This window comes from Melanostigma gelatinosum (genome assembly GCF_949748355.1).
Source record: "Melanostigma gelatinosum genome assembly, chromosome: 1".
Taxonomy (NCBI): domain Eukaryota; kingdom Metazoa; phylum Chordata; class Actinopteri; order Perciformes; family Zoarcidae; genus Melanostigma; species Melanostigma gelatinosum.
The window spans coordinates 28,450,552-28,475,457 of NC_136634.1; the positions used below are offsets into that span (position 1 = coordinate 28,450,552).

Here is a 24,906-nt window from a genome sequence, read left to right on the forward strand (position 1 = left end):
CAGACAGTAAACAGCCGTACACTATATGCACAGTAGGCTGTGCTTCACTGCGTCTCCAGAGTCGCTGCAGTGCCTTGAATAATGTCTCTGATGCTCTGTGTGTCCGCCTGCAGTGCTTTGTTGTGAGGGTCAGTCTGTAGAGCAGCTTGGTAGTCCTGTAGGCCTGAGGAAACACGCCACAGGTGGGTCAGCTGACAGCACAGAGCAGGTTCAGCCATTCACTTATCATTGTGAAAAGACATGCTTCATGTCTTGTTACTTTACTCTATGTCTTTAAACACAATACAAAAACTGTGTGTGTATCATTAAAACCAAGACATGAAGTTCAAAGATGTACAGTCACAGTGTCCCTGTGGCCTGTCAGACCTTCTGCATAGAGCTGCAGCTGGCAGAAAGCAGATCCTCGGCGGACATTGGCTCTAGCTCTGGCAGCTGCATTGGCAGCAACTGGTGGAGTCAACAGATCAAGCGCCTGCAGAGAAATGTGTGCAGATGTTTATTCCTACTGTACAGAATGACTTAATGCAGCTTTACTGTCTCAATGATTCGCCAAGTAAAGTACAAAGAACTCAAGCCGGTAGAAACTAAATCCGACTGATAACAGGGACTGTTCAACATGATCCAACTCAACATGATCAAACTCAACATGATCAAACTCAACATGACAACCACTCAACATGTGTCCAATCTGAAGAAGTGTATCGGCGGTGCAGAGGCTGCAGTGGTGGAATTACTTAGCTTCTCTCCTTGTACAGTTTCAAGACAGCAACATGTGCAGTGCAGCTCGACCTCAACGGACTCTGCCACATGCAGTCGAGTACAGATGAGCACAATGTGAAGCACCGGGATAGTACCGACCGTAGAGGAGTCCTCGATGGCCTTGTGAAGATGCTTTAGCTTCAGATGGCAGGCCGCCCTGTTTGAGTACAGAGCTGGGATCCTTCTGTTGAGCCTGAGAGCCAGGCTGTAGGCGTTCACTGCCCCCTGGTGGTCCCCAGTCACAAAACACTTGCTGAAGGAAAGAGTCGAGTTAGTGATCCCGTGGTTCACAACAACACATGCTGTGAAATAGACCTCACTTACTCCCCTTTGTCCTTGAGCCAGTCAGGGTTCCTCTCCTCCTCCTTCAGGTCCTCCAGCTCGTCAACGTCTGCGTTCACTGCACGCCTGTTGGTTCAATTGGTTCAATTGTAATTCCACTCAAAAAGCATACGGTGCATTCAAGCTCTACATATAACTTTGATACGAGGAACGTTATCTTCTGGGAATGTTTCATATTTAAAGGCATACGATACAGGAATTGTCGCTGACTGTGACATTTCAATGAAAGAGATAATCAAGGGCGTAGGACTTGGAAGCGATATCCAGCGGATGGTTCCTCGCAACAACTGTGATCAGAACATTTCAGTATAAGTCGAAGTAAAGACACAGTCCTTGTACCGACAGGACCTCTGGTGTCTGGTACTGATTCAGTTTCACCTCCAATGTGTTCAGAATATGTGGGATATGTTCTGAACATTGAACACATAAAAGCTATTGGAGTCCAGAGGTTAATAATGCATTGAAATGATTTACTGTGTCATTGAAGTGAATAAGTGCCACATGCACATTTAAAGGGACATTGGAAAGCTCAGCGGCTCGTCCACGAAACGAAAGATCGGCGGTTCGATCCCCGGCTCCTCCAGTCCGCGTGTCCAAGTGTCCTCTGGTAAGACACCGAGCCACAAATAGATCCCACAGGCTGTGTCATTGGTGTGTGAATGTGTGAATGTGTAGATCCTGAAGGCTGTGTGTGAATGTTTAGACCCTGAAGGCTGTGTGTGAATGTGTGAATGTGTGAATGTTTAGATCCTGAAGGCTGTGTGTGAATGTGTGAATGTTTAGATCCTGAAGGCTGTGTGTGAATGTGTGAATGTTTAGACCCTGAAGGCTGTGTGTGAATGTGTGAATGTGTGAATGTTTAGATCCTGAAGGCTGTGTGTGAATGTGTGAATGTGTGAATGTGTAGATCCTGAAGGCTGTGTGTGACTGTGTGAATGTGTAGCTCCTGAAGGCTGTGTGTGAATGTGTGAATGTTTAGATCCTGAAGGCTGTGTGTGAATGTGTGACTGTGTGAATGTTTAGATCCTGAAGGCTGTGTGTGAATGTGTGAATGTGTAGATCCTGAAGGCTGTGTGTGAATGTGAATGTTTAGATCCTGAAGGCTGTGAGTGAATGTGTGAATGTGTAGATCCTGAAGGCTGTGTGTGAATGTGAATGTTTAGATCCTGAAGGCTGTGAGTGAATGTGTGAATGTTTAGATCCTGAACGCTGTGTGTGAATGTGTGAATGTGTAGATCCTGAAGGCTGTGAGTGAATGTGTGAATGTTTAGATCCTGAACGCTGTGTGTGAATGTGTGAATGTTTAGATCCTGAAGGCTGTCTGTGAATGTGTGAATGTTTAGACCCTGAACGCTGTGTGTGAATGTGTGACTGTGTGAATGTTTAGATCCTGAAGGCTGTGTGTGAATGTGTGAATGTTTAGATCCTGAACGCTGTGTGTGAATGTGTGAATGTTTAGATCCTGAAGGCTGTGTGTGAATGTGTGACTGTGTGAATGTGTGAATGTTTAGACCCTGAACGCTGTGTGTGAATGTGTGAATGCCGGCACGTTGAGTACAGCACAGAGGAATCTCTACATTATGCTCACTGCTGTTTAACGACGAGGGAAACCCTGCAAATGACAGAAAGGAGGTCAGAACTTCTCACTCCTCACCTGTTCCTCCTCTGGCACTCTGGATTCTCTGAGGGCTGTTGGAAAGAGTCGCGGAGTGAATGTGACTTGAATGTTTCCAGCGAGTCTCGGAGCAGGCAGGTCCTCTGGTGTTCTCTTGCTCTTTCCTTCACTGTCGCCTCTTTGATCTAAATGCAGGAATGTGTTCATTAAAAGTGCAAAGAGCAGCTTGTGGGAGCAGATGGGATCACTCAGGGAAAGCCTTACCCAGCCTGACAGCTGAACATCCATTTCCCCGTTTGCTTGGACGGTCTCTGACTCTGTGGAGCTTGAGTTGTTCTTCTTGCTCTGCGTTGTCTTTCTGTCTCAGTTGCCATGCTGCCAGCTCTGCTGTGGTTCTCTCTCGCTCTTCGTCCTTGGTTTTCTGGATACTGTCTCTTTTCTCCTCTTCAAGCTGAGATCAGGTAGAACACACCATGAATAAGTGCTTCTAGATTCCACAGCAGATTTCCAACGGTCATCGTGGACCCTTGGTGATGTGATTCATGGTGTCACGGAGTTTGTTACCTTCATCATTTTCTGCAGCGCATACTTCTTCTCTGCATGCTCTTTCTTGGCCTTGGACGTGGACTGTGCAGAAAGCTTCTCCTGGTAGTTCAACAGAGCCCTCTCTCTGACCTCCTTCTTTTCTGTATCATCTGAAACATATGCAGTATGTTGGTGGATTCATTTTATGGATGCTATTGGAGACTTAAAATCTGATGATCTCTGGCTAAATATTGAATAGACTTCAAATCAGAATCAGAAACATTTATTGCCAAGGACGTTACACACATAAGGAGTTGACTTGGTGATCGGTGCATAAAAATATACACTGAACAATCGAGACATAATTAAAAAAATAGAAAAATATTAAAATGTACAATAAAATATGGCAAACAAACAAACAAACAGATAACAGTACGTTAAAACAAATGTATTATAAAAGTGGAAAGTGCATTTGAATGTAGACAGGGTGTGTAACAGTAGGACATGTCGGAGTCAGTCAGTGGTCCCGGCTTTGTTGATGAACCCAACTGCACAACTGAAGGAACTGTTCTTGTGGTGTGAGGTCTTGGTCCTTGTCTGCCTGCCTGTCTCTCTGTCTCTCTGTCTCTCTACTTATGTCCGTCCATCTGTCTGCCTGTCGCTCTGTCTGTCTGTCTCTCTGTCTCGCTGTCTCTCTACTTATGTCCGTCCATCTGTCTGTCTGTCGCTCTGTCTGTCTGTCTCTCTGTCTCGCTGTCTCTCTACTTATGTCCGTCCATCTGTTTGTCTGTCGCTCTGTCTGTCTGTCTCTCTGTCTCGCTGTTTCTCTACTTATGTCCGTCCATCTGTCTGTCTGTCTGTCTCTATGTCCATCTGTCTGTCTGTCGCTCTGTCTGTCTGTCTCTCTGTCTCGCTGTTTCTCTACTTATGTCCGTCCATCTGTCTGTCTGTCGCTCTGTCTGTCTGTCTCTCTGTCTTTCTGTCTCTCTACTTATGTCCGTCCATCTGTCTGTCTGTCTCTATGTCCATCTGTCTGTCTGTCTCTCTGTCCATCTGTCTGTCTGTGTACCTCTCTGTTTAGACACCCCTGACTAAATACTCAGAAACAGCAGTGTGCATCACTGCATAATGGCAGAATCGTTTAAAGCTCCATTCAGCATATCCAAACAGAATATGCTGTCTCATGACCCCGTATCAAATTCAGAATATTGTCATATTTGGAAAAGATATGATTGTGCATGAACATGTAGTCAGTGTGTCAGAAAGCTAAATGAAGCCACAGGTGCCGGCTCGTCCCTGGTAGAGATGATATTAATATGTGGTCATTTCAGTCTCAAACACATTTGTGAATCGAGCGACGTCAGAGAGTCTAGAAAGCCCAAACAGAGAAGTTCACACAGGACAGCATCTGTACAACAGTTTGTATATAAATGTAACGACAGCCAAATATCTTTTGATGAAACTCCTTTTAAAGACATACATTATTGGATTTCTATTCCTTTTATTAGAAACAATAGTATTTGTGTGTACATCAGAAACCACTGCTGTATTGTAGGATTGAATGAACACAACCAACACTCGTCTAATGTGGGTTGTATTCATTAGTGTCTGGACCACAATGGGCTGTAAGGCGTCCTCAAACACACGCCATCCAAACTAAAGAAGAGAGCCGATGTATGCTCAAATTATAAGAAACAAAGAAGACGCACCATACGATCTCTTCAAATACTAACGTCAACCCACCAAGCTGTCGGCCCACCTAGCAACAGCTGAGCTGCAGCGAGGTATACAGCAGCAACTCGTGGTCGTTCCATGAGCTGTGAGTGCACTTAGCTGTGTTAGCACTAGCTGCCCCGAAAGGTTCAGAGTAGTGAGGAGTCAGCGGGCAGGCAGTGGCAGCATCACAGGTTATAAAAGGTCTTCTGAGAACGTGTGAGTCTCTGGTACGTGAAATGACTACACGGTCAGCGAGATGCTCTTACTTGTTGTCCTCATCAGATGCTCCCACACTTTATTGGTCCTCTTTGGCAAACTGAAAACTGCGACTCCGTCTCCAACCTTTGCTGTGCTTCTGTCGTCATCAACGGGTTCACAGAGGAAGGCTTCGAACAGATATGGCGGGTAATGCACCTGTGCAGAAAATAACGTGGAAAACATTATTTACTGTTTGGGGAGAAACACCAAACATTACACATTATAAAATACAGCCGTGAAGTGGACTCCGGCTGTCTGAGAGGCAGCGGCACCAGTTGCATGTGGTGGGGCACCAGTGAACCAGTGAAGAGATGCCTTTACTCCACTGCACCTCCTCGTACAACACGTCATCATGTTTTCTCCATTTGAGGTCACCTGAGACTGCAGTTTAGACTAAGAAGTGAGCCTATGTTTTATGATTGATAATATGAAGTAGGCTACGTTTCAGCACTTTCAAAATTTCAATAAACTAATGTTAACTTACAGTAGTGGAGGAAATACTCAGATCTCTACTTAAGCAAAAGCAGTTACAGGTGCGGCAGGTAGATCTGCCGTTCGATCCCCAACTCCGACTCCTCCAGTCCTCGTCTATGTGTCCAACAGCTCACCATCGGTGTCTGGACGAGTGGGAGTGTGAGTTGGTTCAGTCCTGATGGGCAGGTGGCAGCTTGTAGCCCCATGCCATCAGTGTATGAGTTTGGGCTGTGCAAGACTATACATATTTATTACTATTGCAATCTTTTTTTCCACAATAGTGTGTCGACATTCCCAAGCATAGTATCAATGCATTTAAAAAAATAATAATTGTATTTTAAACAGATTTAAAATGTCCTTTAAATTCCATCAAATCCCTGTGTGTCAAACGTCCTGTTGATGTCACTTTCTCGTGCTCACGAAGCTAAGAGACATCAGAACATGGCGTCTCAACAGCATGACGGGTTATGTTGCTGTATATCACTTGACACCACGCAGCGTGGTAACACAGCCTACGAGCTCCCATCTACCGCCGCCGGCCCGAGGAGGTGGTGTATGTCATCTGCAGATGTTTGCGTGCGTATAATGTGGTTGAAATCCCGGGTGTCCTCTTGCTGCACTGGTTCTGTTCGGCGTGTTTGTCTTGCTGCTTGTATTATGAGCTTGTCTGAGACTGTGCTGCCTGGTGCTGATGTCTGCTACGTGTTAGTCTGCTTGTCTTCATGTAATGCTTGTGGTGTGTTGGAAAGGTTTGGACATGTTTTGCTGTCTTTTTAACTTCTGATTTGACTTAATTAAGCCCCGCCCCTTAAGGGACACAGTTGTAAACACAAATGTGTCAATATAACTCTGACTAACTCAAGTCACTATATGTGATAGCAGTTGTGAAGTATTCTGTTTCTACTCAATCTAAAACACAGTTGATAATTATACTACAGTTTTTGAGGTATCCATCTCATTTTCCCAATGATTAAGATATATGTGGTGTGATTAAGTGCCAGAGTGCATAAAAGAGCATCAAAATAGAGCTGGTTTACCCCCCCCCCCCCCCCCCCCCACACACACACACACACACACACACACACACACACGCACAGGGGCCGGTCTAAGCCCCGAATGTCCTCACATCCTGGAAACGCCCCTGTGAGTTACAACACCGTAGTAGAGTAAAGAAGCACGACGTGTGTTGCTGTCAGCTAGCATGAAAGGTACCGAACCTTACTTCCTGTAACCTTACCTTCAGGTATTCGTCCGTGGACAGGATGTCCACTTTACTCACTCTCGCTCCTTTGAGTGGAACACTGAGGCAGACCGTGGAGTCCGTCTGTGTCCACGAGTAGTCTGTTACTAACAGCGGCATCTTCCTCCTCTTCGTGTCCCGCTGCTGTTCGTGGTTGTGGTTCACCCCGATGCAGTCAGCGTCAACAGTAACTCCTGCGACAAGAGGAGAAGAGTCCTGAAGAGACAAATGCGGCTCTGCTGCCTCATGGCGTCCTGTTTCTATGGTGACCAGCATGCTGCCTTCACGTTTGGCGGAAAAATCCGTTCTAATAGTTTCAAATAGGCTAAAGCAGAAGTTCTCAACCGTGTGTAACTTAATAGTAGAGAATAAATCCCAAAGAAGGCAAGGCAAGTTTATTAGTGTCGCACATTTCAACAACAAGGTAATTCAAGGTGCTTCACATCAAACCATTAAAAGCATCAAAACACAAGGCAAAATAAAAAGAGATTTAAAAACAATTAATTAAGAACATTCATTAAAACATTAAAAACATTCATTAAAACATGAGAAAGCAGTGTACGAAATAAAATACAGTAGTAAAATGCAGAAAGTATTAATCTCCTTGAACCTGGTTTAATTAAAGGCAGCAGCAAACAGAAAAGTCTTCAGTCTTGATGTAAATGAGCTGAGGGTCTCAGCAGACCTGCAGCTTTCTGGACTTTGTTCCAGATATGTGGAGCAGAACAACTGAACGCTGCTTCTCCATGTTTAGTTCTGACTCTGGGAACAGGAAGTAGACCGGTCCCAGATGACCTGAGGGGTCGGGAAGGTTCATAAGGTAGCAGCAGATCAGAGATGTATTTTGGCCCTAAACCATTCAGTGCTTTAGAAACCAGAGGATTTTAAAGTCAATTCTTTGTTGACAGGAAGCTAGACCAAAGACCTCAGAACTGGAGTGATGTGATCCACCCTCCTGGTCTTAGTGAGGACTCGAGCTGCAGCGTTCTGAATCAGCTGCAGCTTTCTGACAGACTTGTTACAGAGACCTGTAAACACACCGTTGCAGTAGTCCAGTCTGCTGAAGATAAATGCATGGACAAAACTGTTTGCTTGTTGTGCGTTCAGCCTGGAATAAAGTATCGTTCCAACTATTCCGTGTGGCCGTCGTACTGCTTCTGGGTCCATACCACACCCGTTACACTTATATACAGAATATAGTGCTGGCTGCACTCGTTACCCTATTCTACTCCGGTCCTCCTCTACCCAGATCTATTCCTCTTCTACCCAGATCTATTCCTCTACTACCCAGATCTATTCCTATTCTACCCAGATCTATTCATCCTCTACCCAGATCTATTCCTCTTCTACCCAGATCTATTCCTCTTCTACCCAGATATATTCCTCTACTACCCAGATATATTCCTCTTCTACCCAGATCTATTCCTCTACTACCCAGATATATTCATCTTATACCCAGATCTATTCCTCAACTACCCAGATATATTCCTCTACTACCCAGATCTATTCCTCTTCTACCCAGATCTATTCCTCTTCTACCCAGATCGATTCATCTTCTACCCAGATCTATTCCTCTACTACCCAGATCTATTCCTCTTCTACCCAGATCTATTCCTCTTCTACCCAGATCGATTCATCTTCTACCCAGATCTATTCCTCTACTACCCAGATCGATTCCTCTTCTACCCAGATATATTCCTCTTCTACCCAGATATATTCCTCTACTACCCAGATATATTCCTCTTCTACCCAGATCTATTCCTCAACTACCCAGATCTATTCCTCTACTACCCAGATCTATTCCTCTTCTACCCAGATCTATTCCTCTTCTACCCAGATCGATTCATCTTCTACCCAGATCTATTCCTCTACTACCCAGATCTATTCCTCTTCTACCCAGATATATTCCTCTTCTACCCAGACATGGTCCTATTCTCATTGGATGACATGTTCTCACATAACCATGAATGCCACTGAAAATAGTCAGCCAATAGTGACAGTTGTGGTTTTGAGTCTATTGGATAAATTGACCTTAAATGTAGCTCAGCTGCTCATGGTTCTTAAGTTCTACTGTAATGACTGTGGTGATCCCCTGACTGTTCATCTAGTGTCCTCATCAGGTCCACATTTCAGTTTGTCCAATACTCTGCAATCTCAACACCTCATGGTAACAAATAAAGCAAACTCCTACGCAATTAATTTAGTGTCTCATTTGGACTGTGACCTGACGATCAAAGTCACTGATGCTTTTAGTTTTATCAGACCACAGATAAAAAGAACAAGGCCACAGATGGTATTACAATAGCCAAGGTGATCTTTTATAGACCTTTTTATTGTAACCCTGTCGATTCCAGCTCACTTACTGGATTCTATTGCAAACGCCGGCTTCATATCATGTTTCCTTCACAACTTGTAAAACTATTAAAACCCTCTGAAGCAGTGAACATAGTGTTCTCGGTAGGATGTTATGCAGTCTATCTCAAAGGAGAGTGAGTCATGGGGGAGAAACCTTTTAACATCTGTCCTTGTGCATTCTTAGTTTTATAGAACGTTGAGAATGTCCACATTTTCCTCACGTCTAAGGAAATGCTGCACATGGTAGCTTGTGCATTCATTGTTCCTGAGAGCCTGAACAGGACAATGAACTGCAGGTGACCCCGGTGTGCTCCTCGCTGTCACCACAGTAAAAGCCAGATGATATCTATTTTAGGGTTTTACAGTGCTGTGAAGGTGGTAGAAAATCTCTGGTTTCACAAACCAGAGTAACATGAAGAGGGATGATGATGTCATCGACATGTGACTCTGTGGCTTGGTGACTTGATAGACAGACAGACCACATGACTGTAGTTTGGTTTCTTAGCCTGCTTGTTCTCCATTGTTGTAAAGAGAGAGACTGATTATGCAACAGTAGCTTTATGTTGTTGTTGTTGTTGTTATTTCCCTTTCTGGAGCTATTGTATGGTGAAATCAATTCATTTTATTTTAGGAAAACGTTGTTTTAACAGCCCCATCAGTCACTTCCTTCTGATTGCTGGGCTGGGTGAAGACTTTTGTAATGTTACTGAATGCTCCCACATCAGCGGTATAGGCCTATATCTCTATAAGGACCCACAGTGACACTTTTAATATCCTGGAAAGTTATCCTTGATTTGAACTCTTGGAGTCCCAATGTGACACACAGGGAACGTCGTGGTGAGGTCATGTGACAGAGTTCGTTTAGGTACCCTTGCCATCACTTCCAAAATGGCTGCCCGGCTGGTCAGCAGATTTGACAGAACTAGCTCATTTCAAAAAAGCTTGTTTTTGTTGCTAAAGGTAAGTTTCAACACATTTAACAATTCTAATGCTTTCACATGTCCTACAATACATCTGAACCGTTCTAACCATGTTCATCCAACTCATTTATATACAAAACGTTATGAAAATATTGCTGTGACAGATACGTCACATCGGGTTTTTAAGTTATTGTCTCAGAAAAAACTATTTGACATATTTGTCACACTAACAAAAATATGAATGAGCTGCTTAATTGATTTAGCTGATTACATTTAAAAAAATTAAAATATGTTGTTGAATTCAAGACATTTGGTTAAACCGAACGAGAAACATTATCATTTTGATATGTGTTGTGGAAATGGAAATAAAAAGCATAACTTTGTTACTGAGAAAAAAAAGGCAAAGTTGATGGATTTTCAAATGAGGAATACATTTATATGTAAACGCCCATTGTGACATATATGTGACAGGATTTAGAAAATATTTTCAGAAGTGTGTTTCATGTGGTCCCTTTTATAACCCATATCATTGGTTTGGGTTCTTACGGGTTAAATACATCAGCACATTATTAAAGGGACATTTCAACCCAAACTCAAAACTACATATTTTGCCTGCAGTGCTATTTAGCAATCTAGAGAGTTTTGATGTGAGATGCCAAGTGTTGGAGATATCATAGAGACGTCTCCCTTCTCTCCAACATAATGGGACTAGATGGCACTATAGGCGGTCGGGCTCAAAGCGCCAAAGAAATACATTTAAAAACTCAACAGTGAAGTCTCTTTCTAGAAATCATAAGTCGGTTACTCAAGATAATCCTCTGACCTTGTGAACAGTTTCATGTAGGAACTAAATGACTCCTCCTGAACTACACCCAGCAAGCATATTACTGCGCAGAAGGACATCTATACTTGATGCTGCTAACTCACCTAGCACAACTGAGCTAGCCAACATTACAGTTCCGTTACAGCAAACTTTGAGCTAAAAACGACGCAATTATTGAACCAGTATTTATTTGTCATAGAGATCAGCAGCCTGTTGCAGCAGCTGATCATACGTGTGACTTGCCTCCTGTTGCCTCCTGTTGCTGCCTTCTTGGCCAGGTCATCATTGTAAATGAGAACTGGTTCTCAATTGACTTCTCTGGTTAAATTAAGGGAAATAACTATAACTCCCCACTCTGATCAGGTGCCCCTTCTCTACTTGACCTGTAAATCGACCGTATTACAAACATCGTCGCAGAAACACGTTTGGTGCTAAGCTAAGCTGACCGCTACATATTTTACATACAGGCATGAGCGTGGTATTAATTTCCTCGTTTAACTCTCGGCTAACTGTATTTCCCAAAATGTCAAACTATTGAAGAAAGTGCATTTTAGAAGAACTCCGTGAACACATGACGAGATATTCTAGTTCTTCCTCTGAAAACCTTATCTTTGCTTATACACTTGCATTTCTGAGCTTTTATTTTTAAGAAGTTAAGAGTAAAATTCAGTAATTATCAGTGTCAAGATATCTGACGGAACCAATTTTGCCATGACAAGGTGAGGCTGCTATTTACGATCCCTCTGTTAATGCATCACCTGGTTGAGTGTGGCTACATATAAAGGTTACACCTTCCACCCTTACATGAACTGTGACAGTGTAGGGCTCCAGTACAGGCAGACAACATGGGGAAAGGCTTCTTTATCAGTAAAGCTGTTGGGATAGTGGCTATCATCCTGTGTGCAGCGGCCCTGGCTGTGATCATCGCTCTATCTGTTGTCTACTCACAGGAAAAGGCAAAAAATAAGAATCAGGTCTCGCCAACGGATGGAGGATCAACATCCAACCCCCCTGTCACACCGTCCCCGTCCAATGAGCCTTGGGACAAGTATCGGCTGCCCAAGATCCTGGTGCCGGACCACTACAATGTCACCTTGTGGCCGCGTCTGACTGAAAATGTGACAACTGGACTCTACATCTTTACTGGTAAGGTGTTTTACCCATCTCTGATCCTCTGAAGGGAAATCACGTTCTTCATACAAATTAGTTTGTCTAGATTTCCTCAGTCAACAAGGATTAAGACCAGTAGGAGGTTGAAGGCATTGCTTTGAGAGGAAAAGGGATGGCAATAAAGACCGATGGACTACTGTCGCTGGGCAGGTAGGGCCGGTCGTCTTACATAATCAGAAGATCGGCGGTTTGGTCCCCGGCTTTAACAGTGAATGATGACCAGCACATTGTATGTGAGCTATTTATGTGAAGTCCATTAAGTGGTTGGAAGAATATAAAGACTTATATAAGACCGATATGTCACAGCTTTAAGAGGGTACATGTGAAAGAAAAGACACGAAGAAGAAGAAGAAACAGCCTCTGCTTGCTGGATAAGCGTGTAGAGAGGTTTAAACATCCTAAATAATGGTGTTTACATGTACACAGGCTTTACATTTGGGCTTAGACAATATCAACTAGACTCACAAACTTCTAAATGGATTGGATCAAGGTTGTTTCACACCACTTTTAACAACATATTTAGACCCTGCCTCTCTCGATGTCCATTTTAAAAGGAAAGCATAGAATACAAAACTCCCTTTCAGCTTGACCGTTCAATCTTGATCTTAGAAAGAGCAGTGGATTACACTGTGCGGGCATTAGTGTATATACAGTATATATATATATATATATATATATATATATATATATATATATATATATATATATATATATAAGTACAGCTTTACTGATAAATATATATATATATATATATATATATATATATATATATATATATATATATACTTTAGTGTTGCTGTCCTGTAAACATCAACTTGTCATGAACTGAGAAAAGGCATTCCTGTTTTCCAGCTTTGTGTGTTTCTGTTCGAGGTTTTCAATCGTTTAGCTCAAGAAGTAGAAGAATTGTCTCAACCCAAAAAGAAAACCTTCAAAAAAGTCAAAATCAGCATATTTGGAGATGGTTTTCACTGGAAAGTGACAACAGCTTTATTGTGGATTGATATGCGGGGGTCATTGTTTCTGAGGCGAAGCACAATCAACAGGATCCAACAGGATAAGAAAGCATTAAAAACTTTCCTCTAAGCTTTGTTCTTTCTTTGTAAATTACTGGATATCTTTTAGCTCTTTGAGATTTTGATGCATTTTCAAATAAAACAACTCATAACCAACTCACTTACATGCAACTAGTGCTGAGGGGTTCCGAGTGGACATGACTTTGTTTTGATGAGTCACGAGGCTGAAAAGGTTGGAAACTCTTCAGAGTGACCCAAATTGCCCTCAAAGATGATATTAAGAAATTAAAGCTTGGATTCTGATTTTCCAATTTCCAACAACTTGAAAATTTGAATTATAGTTTTGAGTTTGGCTTTTCATTACTGCTGATCACAGTTAACGTTATTTCATGCTGTTTTAGGTGATTCCAGCGTGGAGTTTGAGTGTGCTGAGGAGACTGACCTGATTCTTATCCACTCCAATAAGCTGAACTACACCAAGTTGGAGAATGACCACTTAGCGATGCTCACGTCAGTCAATAGTGGGGTCAAAGCTCCCTCAATCAAGTACTCCTGGCTCCAGAATGTGACTCAGTACCTGGTCCTACAGCTGGATGGTAAACTGAGTAAGGGCCACAGGTACCACCTCGTCACACAATTTACCGGAGAGCTGGCTGATGACCTGGGAGGCTTCTACAGAAGTGAATACATGGAGGATGGCGTAAAAAAGTATGTATTTGGTGTCAGATGATACACATGACTTGGATAAAAGTGAGCCTGAGAAGTTTTGGAACATGCACTAACCAGCAATGACCAACAAGAAGTTCTCACGCAAGACATTGGATTGCTCTTTTAGAGGAGTAGCCTGTCAAGTATCTGTCATATTAGAACTTACTACATCCATTTACGTTGGGTTCAGACTTCATAATATCAGCCAGCAGTCGTAGAGCGCTGGGTGGGATCGGAAACAACAATAGACTTTGTGCGTGACAATAGATTTTTACTGTTTTATCCTGTGTAGTGTGTCAACACATTCTCCCCCCTATGCATCAAATACCGCAGTTTGTTCAGTGCTCATACTCTTCCAGCTATGACACTCGTACCACTATTGCGTCGGTTTTGAAGGATTGTAGCCGACCCCTCCCACCCTGGACATAAACTGTTTGTGCCCCTTCCATCTGGTAGGAGGCTGAGGTCCATCAGGACCAAGACCTCACGACACATGAACAGTTTCTTCCCGTCGGCAGTCGGGCTCATTAACAGAGCCCGGGACCCCCACTGACTCTGTCATCCCCAGGACAATTTCCCATCGGTCACTCCCCCGCACATCCCTTCTATCACACTGGACACTTTCACACTACACTTCATCTCACTGGTTTATAGTCCTGTTACCTGTCCGCTTGTGCACTCGACTTCACTTTATTTTATCTTCCACTTTATTTATATTTCACTTTATTTATATTTTACTTTATCTTATATTTTCTGTAAATTGAATTAGTTTCTACTTTGCATTGTTGATTGTTGTTGATTGTTGTTAAATGTTATGCACCTCCCGTCATGTCAAATTCCTTGTATGTTCAACATACAATGGCAATAAACGGTTTCTGATTCTGATTATGATTCTGATAGAAGTTATGAGCTCTCAGTGTCCAGTTTTGGATGAAAATTCACACGTAGGTGGGACTTCATGTCCCACTGGGGTTAGTGTGAATCTTAACTCAAATCAGGCTGCTGACTATCCTGTAGGCATATGTAGGTCCCTTTGTTCAGACCACATGGTCCCAACAGTAAAGGTAGAGAGACAATCATATTTAAAAAGAGATAGCAGCAAGATGACAGGCTAACCATTGAATTGTTTCGTTGTGCTATTGGACAGAGGGGACCAGCTGATCTAAACAGCTGGTATCATAATTGACAGCCCCGAAATGATGAGTGAGCATGAGCGAGAAGTGAATGGCAGATGTATGAGAAATAAACTATACTCTTGCATGCCTAAGCCCGTAGTTTTCCTGACTGAATTTAGGCTGGAGCGTCATTTGGATGTTGGTTTGTTTCTTTAAACATCAAATTTCATTTGTTCATCTCCTGTCAGGGTTGTTGCTACTACTCAGATGCAGCCAACAGATGCCAGGAAGGCTTTTCCCTGTTTTGACGAGCCAGCTATGAAAGCTATTTTCTACATCACGTTGATCCACGACCATGGAACTGTAGCCTTGTCCAATGGCGAAGTGAAAGGTAAGTTGCACTGCAATAGTTTTTGGACAGGATTGTTTTAACAATTTCTGACAATATCAATAGAATATATGAGAAGGACAATGCTGGACCTTTTGTTTGTGGATATAACATAATTCTCAGGGTGGTCTAAGACTGTGGACAGCAGGGTGTGTTAGAGGGACATGTTATAGGAAAAAAGAAATTCAAACTAAGTTGAAGTGATTCAAAATGAATAAAGTAATAAACATGTTGGCCTATTCAATTTAAGTTCTCTCCTACAGACTCAAGCTATTTCCCCATTGAGGGTCACAATGTGCAGAAGACAATTTTTGAGCCAACTGAGAAAATGTCCACCTACCTGTTGGCGTTCATTGTCAGTGACTTTGCCTTCATCAATAATACCGTCGATGGAGTTTTGGTAAGTGACTTTAACTTTGACTTTTACCTAAATGATCATGTTCTGCGTGATCTGCACAATACCACAACAGTATCATGTTAGATCATTTTTCCTGGACTAGTTATCGATTTAAAATGTTTGTTCTCAATAGACCACCAATATTCCAGATGTTGCTCAGAGATTTTTTAGGAAACTGGAAGATAAATTGTATTTGTTGCACCCTAATAGTTGGTCTCCATTAATTAGTAACATGAGCAGTGTAATATCCCGATCACTGCAGCAACTCTCCAGCCCACCTTTTTAAAAATGGGAACCCCCCCCCAAGTCTGACAGACACTGTACCAGACCTCCATGTGACAATGAAGGGGCTTTTCAGCCAACAGAGCGTAACAATGTCCAGAGCATTCAGCATTTCAGGTTCAAAGTCTGGACATTATTGTTTGGGGTCAGGAGTTCCCCAAAGCGCTTTCCACAACCCAAAAATGTCCCCTGTCCGGGTCCGCAGTTCTCCCATTCTGAGTCGGCTTATGGTTTGCCAGAATTTCCATGAGGCCAACCAAAAGTCCTTCCCCATATTCTCCCCAGACTCCTCCCACACCCGGGTTTTTGCTCTGGCCACTGCTGCAGTTGCAGACCTTCTGGCAAACCAGTACGTCTGCTGCTTCTGGAGACCCAGGGGCCAGCCCAGCCCTAAAGGCCTCTTTCTTCAGCTTGATGGCCTTCTTCACCACTGGTGTCCACTATCAGGTTCTTAGGTTGCCGCCGCAGCAGGCACCAACAACCTTCCGAGCACATCTCCTAGCAGCCGCTTGGCGCACTCGGATTCCATAACCCCAGCTTCCCCCTGAATCCATCAAAAAATTGTGTCGCAGGTGGGAGTTGAAGACCTTGCAGACAGGGGCCTCAGTCAGATAGTATTGTTGGGGTCTGACCATATGGCTGCAACATGTGCTGTGAACAAAGAGAATCAGGCCTTCGCTTTTGCAAGCAAAGGTTTCATCCTGATTGTGGTTTGATGAGAGCAAACCTCCTCTGAAGGAATTTCACACTAGGGTGTGAATTTCTCCCCCCCCCCCCCCCAAAACTATGGTTCCTGAAGTCACCTGAATGCACCGCTGCAATCTCATTGGCCGAGAGCGAAGACAGCACCAGGACCCCTGTGGTTCAACCACTGTCCTACAAAACTGCCTGCAGCTCACACCTCATTGCTTTTTCCACCAATCCCTCCGGGGTAGAAGGAGGCACGCAAACGCTCTCTTCCCTCTGGACTTCGTCCTGGAACAAAAGATGCATCGGGCTCGTCTCTCCCCCACCCCCAGCACCACGCTGACGACGGAAGGCCATGAGGACCACAGGCCTCATCAAACCCTCCGGCAGGAAGACAAGGACGAACCTCCTCTCTCCGCCGATGATTTCCGGGAGGAACGAAACAACGTTACCTCACCTGACGTTAACCCACAGGCCTCATCAAACCCTCCGGCAGGAAGACAAGGACGAACCTCCTCTCTCCGCCGATGATTTCCGGGAGGAACGAAACGACGTTACCTCACCCGACGTTAACCCACAGGCCTCATCAATTCCTCCGGCAGGAAGACAAGGACGAACCCCCTTCGTCAGCCGATGATTACCGGGGGGTACGAACGACGTACCCCACCGACGTTAACCCACAGGCCTCCCCTCTGCAGTGAGGAGGCCTGCATCCACGCCAGCTCAAACGCCGCGCCGATGCCAGCCGAGACCTGCATCCGCGCCAGTGCCCAGCCGAGCCTGCATCCGCGCCAGCTCAACGCCGCGCCGATGTCCGCCGAGCCTGCGTCCACTCCAGAGCGAGCCACGCTACAGGCTGCGACCGACTCCTGAGGTCCGAGCTACTCACAGTCTGCGCCCGCTCCGAGAGCCGCGCTCCAGAGTCAACACTCGAGGACTGATCGATTCCCATCACGGGAACGAGCCCTATCGAACGAAGCTTCTCACAGTAAGATTCATTGCATCTGGGCTTAGCTTAGCATAGCTTAGCATAGCGTATTCATTTATGTGTTATTACTCCCGCATCCTGTTGGGTTAAATCACTGTCTTGTTACACCGCGCCATCGCGCAAACAACGCGGACCACGGACCCCCGCTATATTGTGTATTGCCTGCTATAACTGCCTGCATTTAGATCCGTCACTGCTAGTGAATGGGAGTTTGTGTATTATCACTGAAAGACTGAACCTATGGTGGCCAGACCTTCGTCTCGCCGACCGAGTTTCGGGGTGATAGGAAACAATGCTCTCATCTCACCGCAGTGATGAAGATCTGTTTTATTTGGGATTTATTTTCATTTGTTTTATCACACTCCGTGTGATATTCTCTCCTCATTAAATCAGCTCTGTGAGTGACATGTGGAATCTCGGCTATCGTACATAACTGCCGGCAGTTCTACCGACAGCGGCACTTTGTGTACGATACGGCCAGCGCTCTCCATTCTCACTACAACGCGGACCGCACACAGAGTTTGATCCATGACCCCCCTCCTCTCTCTCTCTCTCTTCGCTCCCTCTCTCTCACTAACCTGCACACACAGTCAGCAGCCCTTGGGTAACCCCGTGCCCTCGAGTGCCTCACACACACATATAGCTTTGAGCTAATCTAGCTACGTGCTGAACAGCCACCACATGTAGACGCCGGGTCGCCTGTTGGCTAACCACCATTTTGGGTCGCACGCATGAGAGACGTCACCACATCCTAACTACGTCACACGTCGCTGAGCTGTTCCCTCGTTCCCCCCCCCCCCTATTTGCTCACACACACACACACACACATCCTCATCCATTTTATTCATTTGACTTTAGGTATTAGGCATATAAGATTGTGTGATAACGTTTGTTGGTTGCAATATTAATTGATTTGATCATTTTCTATTTTGATTTAATAAACTCTGTTATACTTTAAGGAGCAGTCGTCTGTGATTACTTGTGCATATGTGCGTAATGAAACTGTATGTAGTAGCCTTGTGTACGAACTTAACCCTTCACTGTCACTGAATGTGTAGTCGCACCCGACTATTGACATTATGAGTGACCACTAATTATGAGACTTAGTTTTATCGTTTGGTTATTGGTCCCTGTTCGCAGGGTGGTGCCCCGTTGTTATTAATAATCATTAATAATTGTTACATACATTAATAATTCTATTGATGTCAAGAATTCAGTTTCTTAAATGCTGATAACCCAAACACGCTCCATTTAGTTCCCAACAGTATTGTTGATCTTATGCAATCAATGAGGTGACCGGTACATTCAAACTAACAACAATGTGCATAATGAGACTGGCTAATATGTTTTATTGTGTGTATTATGTGATGTGGTTTTAGATTCGCATCTTCGCCAGGAAGCCTGCTATTGCTGCTGGTCAAGGAGAGTATGCCCTTAACAAAACTGGACCCATCCTTAAGTTCTTTGAGAAGTATTACAATACCAGCTACCCTCTGCCAAAGTCCGGTATGTCCACCACACATGATGATATCAGGCAATGAGCAATATCCTCTTTTTTCATGTAACTTTGTTAAATGTATGCTGTCAAATTTGTTTTCTGGACCCTTTTTAGTTTTTGCTGTATTACGTATGCATAGTACACCTACCAAGGTCTTCGTCAATGTGACATCGAATCCAAATATGATTTAACTGTACCACTTCCTCAGTGGTCAGTAGTGAATGCAATCAGCTTCAGTATCATTGTGTGCGTTTTTGTGGTCAACCTCAAAAACCTCTATTTGTAGCCATTGGCTGCCACTTCCAATAAAACAGCAGTGCCAGTCATTCCGAGCACCATATCAAATGCTATCGCTTCATCTGTTCTTTTGTCTCGATGCAAAGACGTATGTGCTTATTTCAAGGATTGATTTTGCCTTTCAGTTTTGACATTGAATTCAGGGCTTTGGCAAGAAGATTGAGAAGATTACATACAGAATCAATTATTAAGAGATAGAACTTGATAACTTGAATGTTATACAGTCTTTCATGACAGTAATAATCTGTTATCATCCAATCTTTGTTGTCCAACTCATACAGTTCATTCCCTCATTTTGTTACATTGTTCCACATTTCTAATTCTGGGAAATCCTCCCTCCAGATCACATGTTTAAACACCGGGGCAGTTAGAGCTTACTTAGTCAACTTAAAAGCATTAACTCCACAGGTAATCAACCACTAATAATATATTGTACAATGCAGATCAGATAGCTCTACCAGACTTTAATGCTGGAGCCATGGAGAACTGGGGTCTGATCACATACAGAGAGACGGCACTGCTCTACGATGAAGAGTACTCCTCCAACTCCAACAAGCAAAGGATCGCGACCATCATCGCTCATGAACTGGCTCACATGGTTTGCATTTAACACTGGAAACTGTATCACTTCACAATGTCTATTGAATCTTGCATAACGGATCCAGTTCTTGACAAATTGATTCTCAATTAGCAAAATAGCTGAAGCTGAATTCAGAAAAGGCAAGCTACAAAGGAATTACAACCAGCACTGTGATCCACCATTCGTTGGAATGATTTTCTTCAAACGTGGCATGAGAACATCTCAATCAAATAGTCAGAAACTCTGATTAACGAAGCCAACTCACCAGACAAGTTTTCAAAACTTCATTTTTTGGATTATAGTGACTCAGTCCAACTCACAAGACTACAGGTCTGGGAACACATGTTCTATTTGTTTCCAGTTCTTTCTTGGCATAGCACTCACACCTTTTCTCTTTGCTGTACCATTAGTGGTTTGGTAATCTGGTGACCCTGAGGTGGTGGAATGACTTGTGGCTGAATGAAGGCTTTGCATCCTATGTTGAGTACCTGGGAGCACACGAGGCTGAACCCGACTGGAATGTGGTAAGAATTTCCTTCCCACCTCATGACCTCAAGAATGGCGACGTTGATCGGTGGAGTCTTGGCCTTACTGTCTTATTTGTCTGATAATAGAAAGACCTCATCGTGCTCAGTGACGTCCACAGGGTGTTTGCCATCGATGCTCTGGCCTCTTCTCACCCCCTGTCCTCTAAAGAAGAGGACATCCAGAAACCTGCACAGATCAGTGAGCTGTTCGATGCTATCTCATACAGCAAGGTAACCTCATACAGAACACTTTGTCCATCTCTGATCCTAACATCAAACAATTTAGGTTATGCATTTAATTTATCTGACAGATAAATCTATCTTTCAATGATGTTTAAAAGCATTTGAAATGTGTTTGCTCATTCTCAGGGAGCATCTGTTCTGAGGATGTTGTCGGACTTCCTAACTGAAGAAGTCTTCACAATGGGACTACGGGTATTGACTTCATGGAGACGTACAATCCAATATTTACCTGAAAGAATCCCTCATGCTACTGTGAAGCGTATTCCCCTTTTGTTTGACACAGTAAATAATCTGTTCTGGATGCACCCTTGACAGGGTTTGAGTAGACATGGTCTTGACAAATACATTTTTTATTAGAAACATGGTAGTGTGCATCTGATGACTTAGAAAAAATCAGAAAAAGCAAGTTATTACAGAATTTCAACCACCACGGTCCAGCCCAGTCAGTGGGGCGATGTTCCTCAAACATGGCCTGAAAACATAACCATCAATCTGTCAGTAATTGTAATTCAGTCAAACAACTCACCTTAAAAGGGTTATTGTCTGAATGAAAAATATATATAATTTGAAATGCTGTGTGAGCAGCAAAGCTTTCAGTTAGAAACGACACCAAAGTAAAAATAACACATTTTTTTCTCTGTCCAACCTGCAGACCTATCTGGGTGAATTTGCATTTGGGAATGCAAACTACACAGACCTATTGAATCATCTGCAGATGGTATGTTCATCTCTATGGACTTTCAAGTTTTGAATATTAAGCTAATGTGTTAACCAAAAGGATAAGTACCTGCAAACCTTCTGCTGGCTGTTACTTCATTTCTTCTTGTTTGTCTGCTTCCACAGGCTGTCATTGCTAATGGCACTCAACTTCCTAACACTGTCCAAAATATCATGAGCACGTGGATCCTGCAGATGGGCTTTCCTGTGGTTACCATAAATACCACGACTGGGGTTGTGTCCCAGCAGCACTTTCTCTTGGATCCAGACTCGGAGGTCACTGCTGTATCTCCCTTCAAGTATGTGCACTGCCTTTCTTCCATACTTCCCTTCCACTTGACCAATGAATTATGTGTTTCTTGTCGTTTTCTTGCTGCTATATACCATTACATCTGCAGTATAGGACTCAACTCAATTTGCTATACTTCGCTGCTACTCCTGCTTATATTACTAAACTAGTATTACCACTACATTTATAGTAGTACTGCTATCTTCAATACTATTATAAATTCTAGTATTGTCACAAAACAATTATGGAACTGAGACTTTTTTTCGACTCATAAATTCCTAATCATTTTTCATTTGAATATCATTATGATGAAAGGTGATAGAGTCCAGTTTTTGAAAGGCAAAGAAAAGAAAAGAAGAAGAATCTATATGTAGATGAAATGAAACCATTGTTTGTCCTGCAGCTATGAATGGATTGTTCCAATCAAGTGGATGAAAACTAAAGTTATCCAGGAACCGCAATGGCTGAAGAATAAATCAGGTAAGATGTACAGACACCAACAATAACATGCTGCTTTTGTGCTGACAAATGAATCGATTTCTGCTCACAGTAAGTGGAAAAAACAAACATTTTTGGAAATAAATGCAAAGTAACTGCATGCCTTAGTTGATGGTCAAGACAAGTCAGATTTAAGGACTTTAGAAACACCTTTTTCTCTATTTGACTGATTCAACTATCAGTCAAAATAATGCAATGCAGCAGTAGAAACACAACACTAAGCAGCAGACAGAGGATCGAAAAAAAGAACTAGCTACATAACCTAACCAAGCCTGGCAAGAAGAACAAACCTTAAACACACAGAAGATGAGGAAAACCCCTACGATGAGTGGGTGGGCCAAGCTATTGTTCATGACTGTATTGTATCTATGTGTCTGACAAATATGGTTTTTAAATACAGATCCAGAAATAACATTCAAAACAAAGTGTATTATTGACTGTAAGGTGCAGCAATATACTCGCTATATAGCTTTTAATCTAAAACAGCCTGTTGGGACTTCAGCAAGCCAAGGGGCACTGCCGAGGTGCTATTGAGCAAGGCATTGAACTCCTAACTGCTTGGAGCGCCGACTGGCAGCCCCATCGCCATCCACAACTACTGGATGTCGGCATGTAATGGAAAATAAAGTACTCTCTCTATTAAGCTGACTCTTTTATCCAAAATGACTTACAAGAATTGTATTCCCCTCTGTGGAGACAACCCGAAAATGAAAGCATCATGGAAGTACATCAACTTTGTCAAACAAGCTTTCTGATAAAAGCTGTTAACATTTCATCAGGAGAGACTTAATTAGATTTGAACAGTAATGTATTGCACTTGCATCAGAAGTGAATCGTGCAAAGTCTTTGACAGTTGGACTTGATCCTGAAGTAGGATAATAGAGGGATCGTGATGCTGAGGTCAGATAAGGCAGAATCTCCCCGGAGTCCAGATACTGGTGGTGGTGGTGATGAAGGGAGTTGCTGCAATCTGATGATGAGTGAGGAGCATGACTGTGATGCTGACTGGAGGTGACGGGGGTGGAGGAGGGTCAGATCTGATTATGTTGAAATGACAACTGACAGCAGCAGAGAGGAGAAGACTTTTAAAGTTTGACAGCAACGATGTGATTGGCTTCAAGAAAGCGTTCAGAATCTGGTTTGTTAATTTAAAGTGAACGCCCATAATCAGCTGATGGAGTAGTGACAGGGAGAGAGACTGAGAGATTATCAATGCAAAGGAGTGTACAGAAAGTCTTCCTGACTGAACTTATGCTAACGCGTCATGTCTGAGGATTTTACAACTCTAAATGCTTCAGAAACAGAAGGTCTTCAAAATCTGAGTTGATATTTGACCTGCCAAATAACAGTAGTCAAACTTTGTTCCTTTGTTATGCATTTAATACTCGATGTATCTCTTTACTGGGCTTGTATAAAGGCAATAAAGTAATCCATGAACATGAGATATGACTTTACAGTTCTGCACTGTGGAGGTGGGATGTTGGCTCTGTGCCGGGTACCGTGTTGTCTTCTTGTTTCTTAACACTACAGGCTGTTTGTACTCGCTCCGGGGTTTGGGAGAATAATGTAAGGAAGAGCGCGTTGAGCATGATGGTCTCTGTGCATGCTCATAGCTCGAGTGCCATCTGTGGAGGGTCTACACTACAGTGCCAAGTGCAAGCATGAGCAAAGCTTAAACAGTCCTGTGCGTAGACGTGTCCTGTTATGCTATGCTAATGCCAAGTTCAACAGTCATGTAGAGAGGGATGTTACTTACAGTGCCATTGGTTTTGGATGGATACATCAGTCTGCGAATGCAGTCTTTGCTGTGCTGTGTTCCGATGGTGCAGATTGAAGAAAACGGGTCGCTCCAGTCTTCCTTTGTTCTCCCTGCAGAGTGTAGTTATGTCTGCGCTAACTTGCTTGTTGCTCCTGTTGTTTACAGTCAGTGTGCAGACTGTGTCGTAGCTGCTACTAAACTTGTTTGCTCACTGTTAGCAAACCTTAGACAACGAAGGCCGTATTCAGGCAGGCTGCGTTGCTGCAGGAAAGGATTCCGGTGCGTAGTGTAGTCTGCCGATTGCTGGGCGGCGGTTATGCATCACCCAGTGACATCATGGGTCCTACCAGTGCCGGCTGGTCAATAGAGGGCGCTAGGGCGCCGCCCCACCTTGAGCCACAACAATTAATATAAAATAAATAACAATAATAATAAACTATACAAATTGTCAATATTTGTGTTTTAGAAATATGCAATCACCCAGTAATATGTGTAAAATATGATATCTGTGGTAAATATATGCTTTTCTTGCACATCCTCTCCGCCTGTCTGCACGTCTCAGCTGGCTGGTCTATGAAGCAGTTTATCCAATTGCTGATTAAATGTGTGACATACAATTTAGCCAATCAGCATCCTCAAATTGATTCAGCTAGGGGCAGAATCGATTCTGCCCCCAGCTGCGCGTTCCCGTCCGGACTAGTCTCTACAGGCGAGCGCGAG

The 24,906-nt window shown here is 43.4% G+C and overlaps 1 protein-coding gene and 1 pseudogene across 2 annotated transcripts in view; one reads left to right on the forward strand and one right to left on the reverse strand.

Annotated features, from left to right (window-relative positions):
• Positions 1–24,309, reverse strand: LOC306779819 (dynein axonemal assembly factor 4-like; annotated as a pseudogene). Its single transcript has 9 exons — positions 24,184–24,309; positions 6,927–7,123; positions 5,224–5,371; positions 3,281–3,411; positions 2,742–3,167; positions 1,084–1,167; positions 859–1,012; positions 367–472; positions 1–163 (listed from the first exon to the last, which is right to left on the reverse strand). The product of its transcript is annotated as a dynein axonemal assembly factor 4-like (transcript).
• Positions 11,873–24,906, forward strand: part of LOC306779811 (aminopeptidase N-like) — a gene marked incomplete at its 5' end in the record, with an annotated part of 22,622 nt that continues 9,588 nt past the window's right edge. Inside the window, 12 exons of the mRNA XM_079271825.1 lie at positions 11,873–12,173; positions 13,615–13,921; positions 15,285–15,427; positions 15,688–15,824; positions 19,158–19,284; positions 20,017–20,171; positions 20,564–20,677; positions 20,768–20,911; positions 21,050–21,115; positions 21,576–21,641; positions 21,767–21,939; positions 22,333–22,409. Of these exons, the coding sequence (XP_079127951.1) occupies positions 11,873–12,173; positions 13,615–13,921; positions 15,285–15,427; positions 15,688–15,824; positions 19,158–19,284; positions 20,017–20,171; positions 20,564–20,677; positions 20,768–20,911; positions 21,050–21,115; positions 21,576–21,641; positions 21,767–21,939; positions 22,333–22,409 (1,810 nt within the window). The remainder of the gene's footprint in view (positions 12,174–13,614; positions 13,922–15,284; positions 15,428–15,687; positions 15,825–19,157; positions 19,285–20,016; positions 20,172–20,563; positions 20,678–20,767; positions 20,912–21,049; positions 21,116–21,575; positions 21,642–21,766; positions 21,940–22,332; positions 22,410–24,906) is intronic.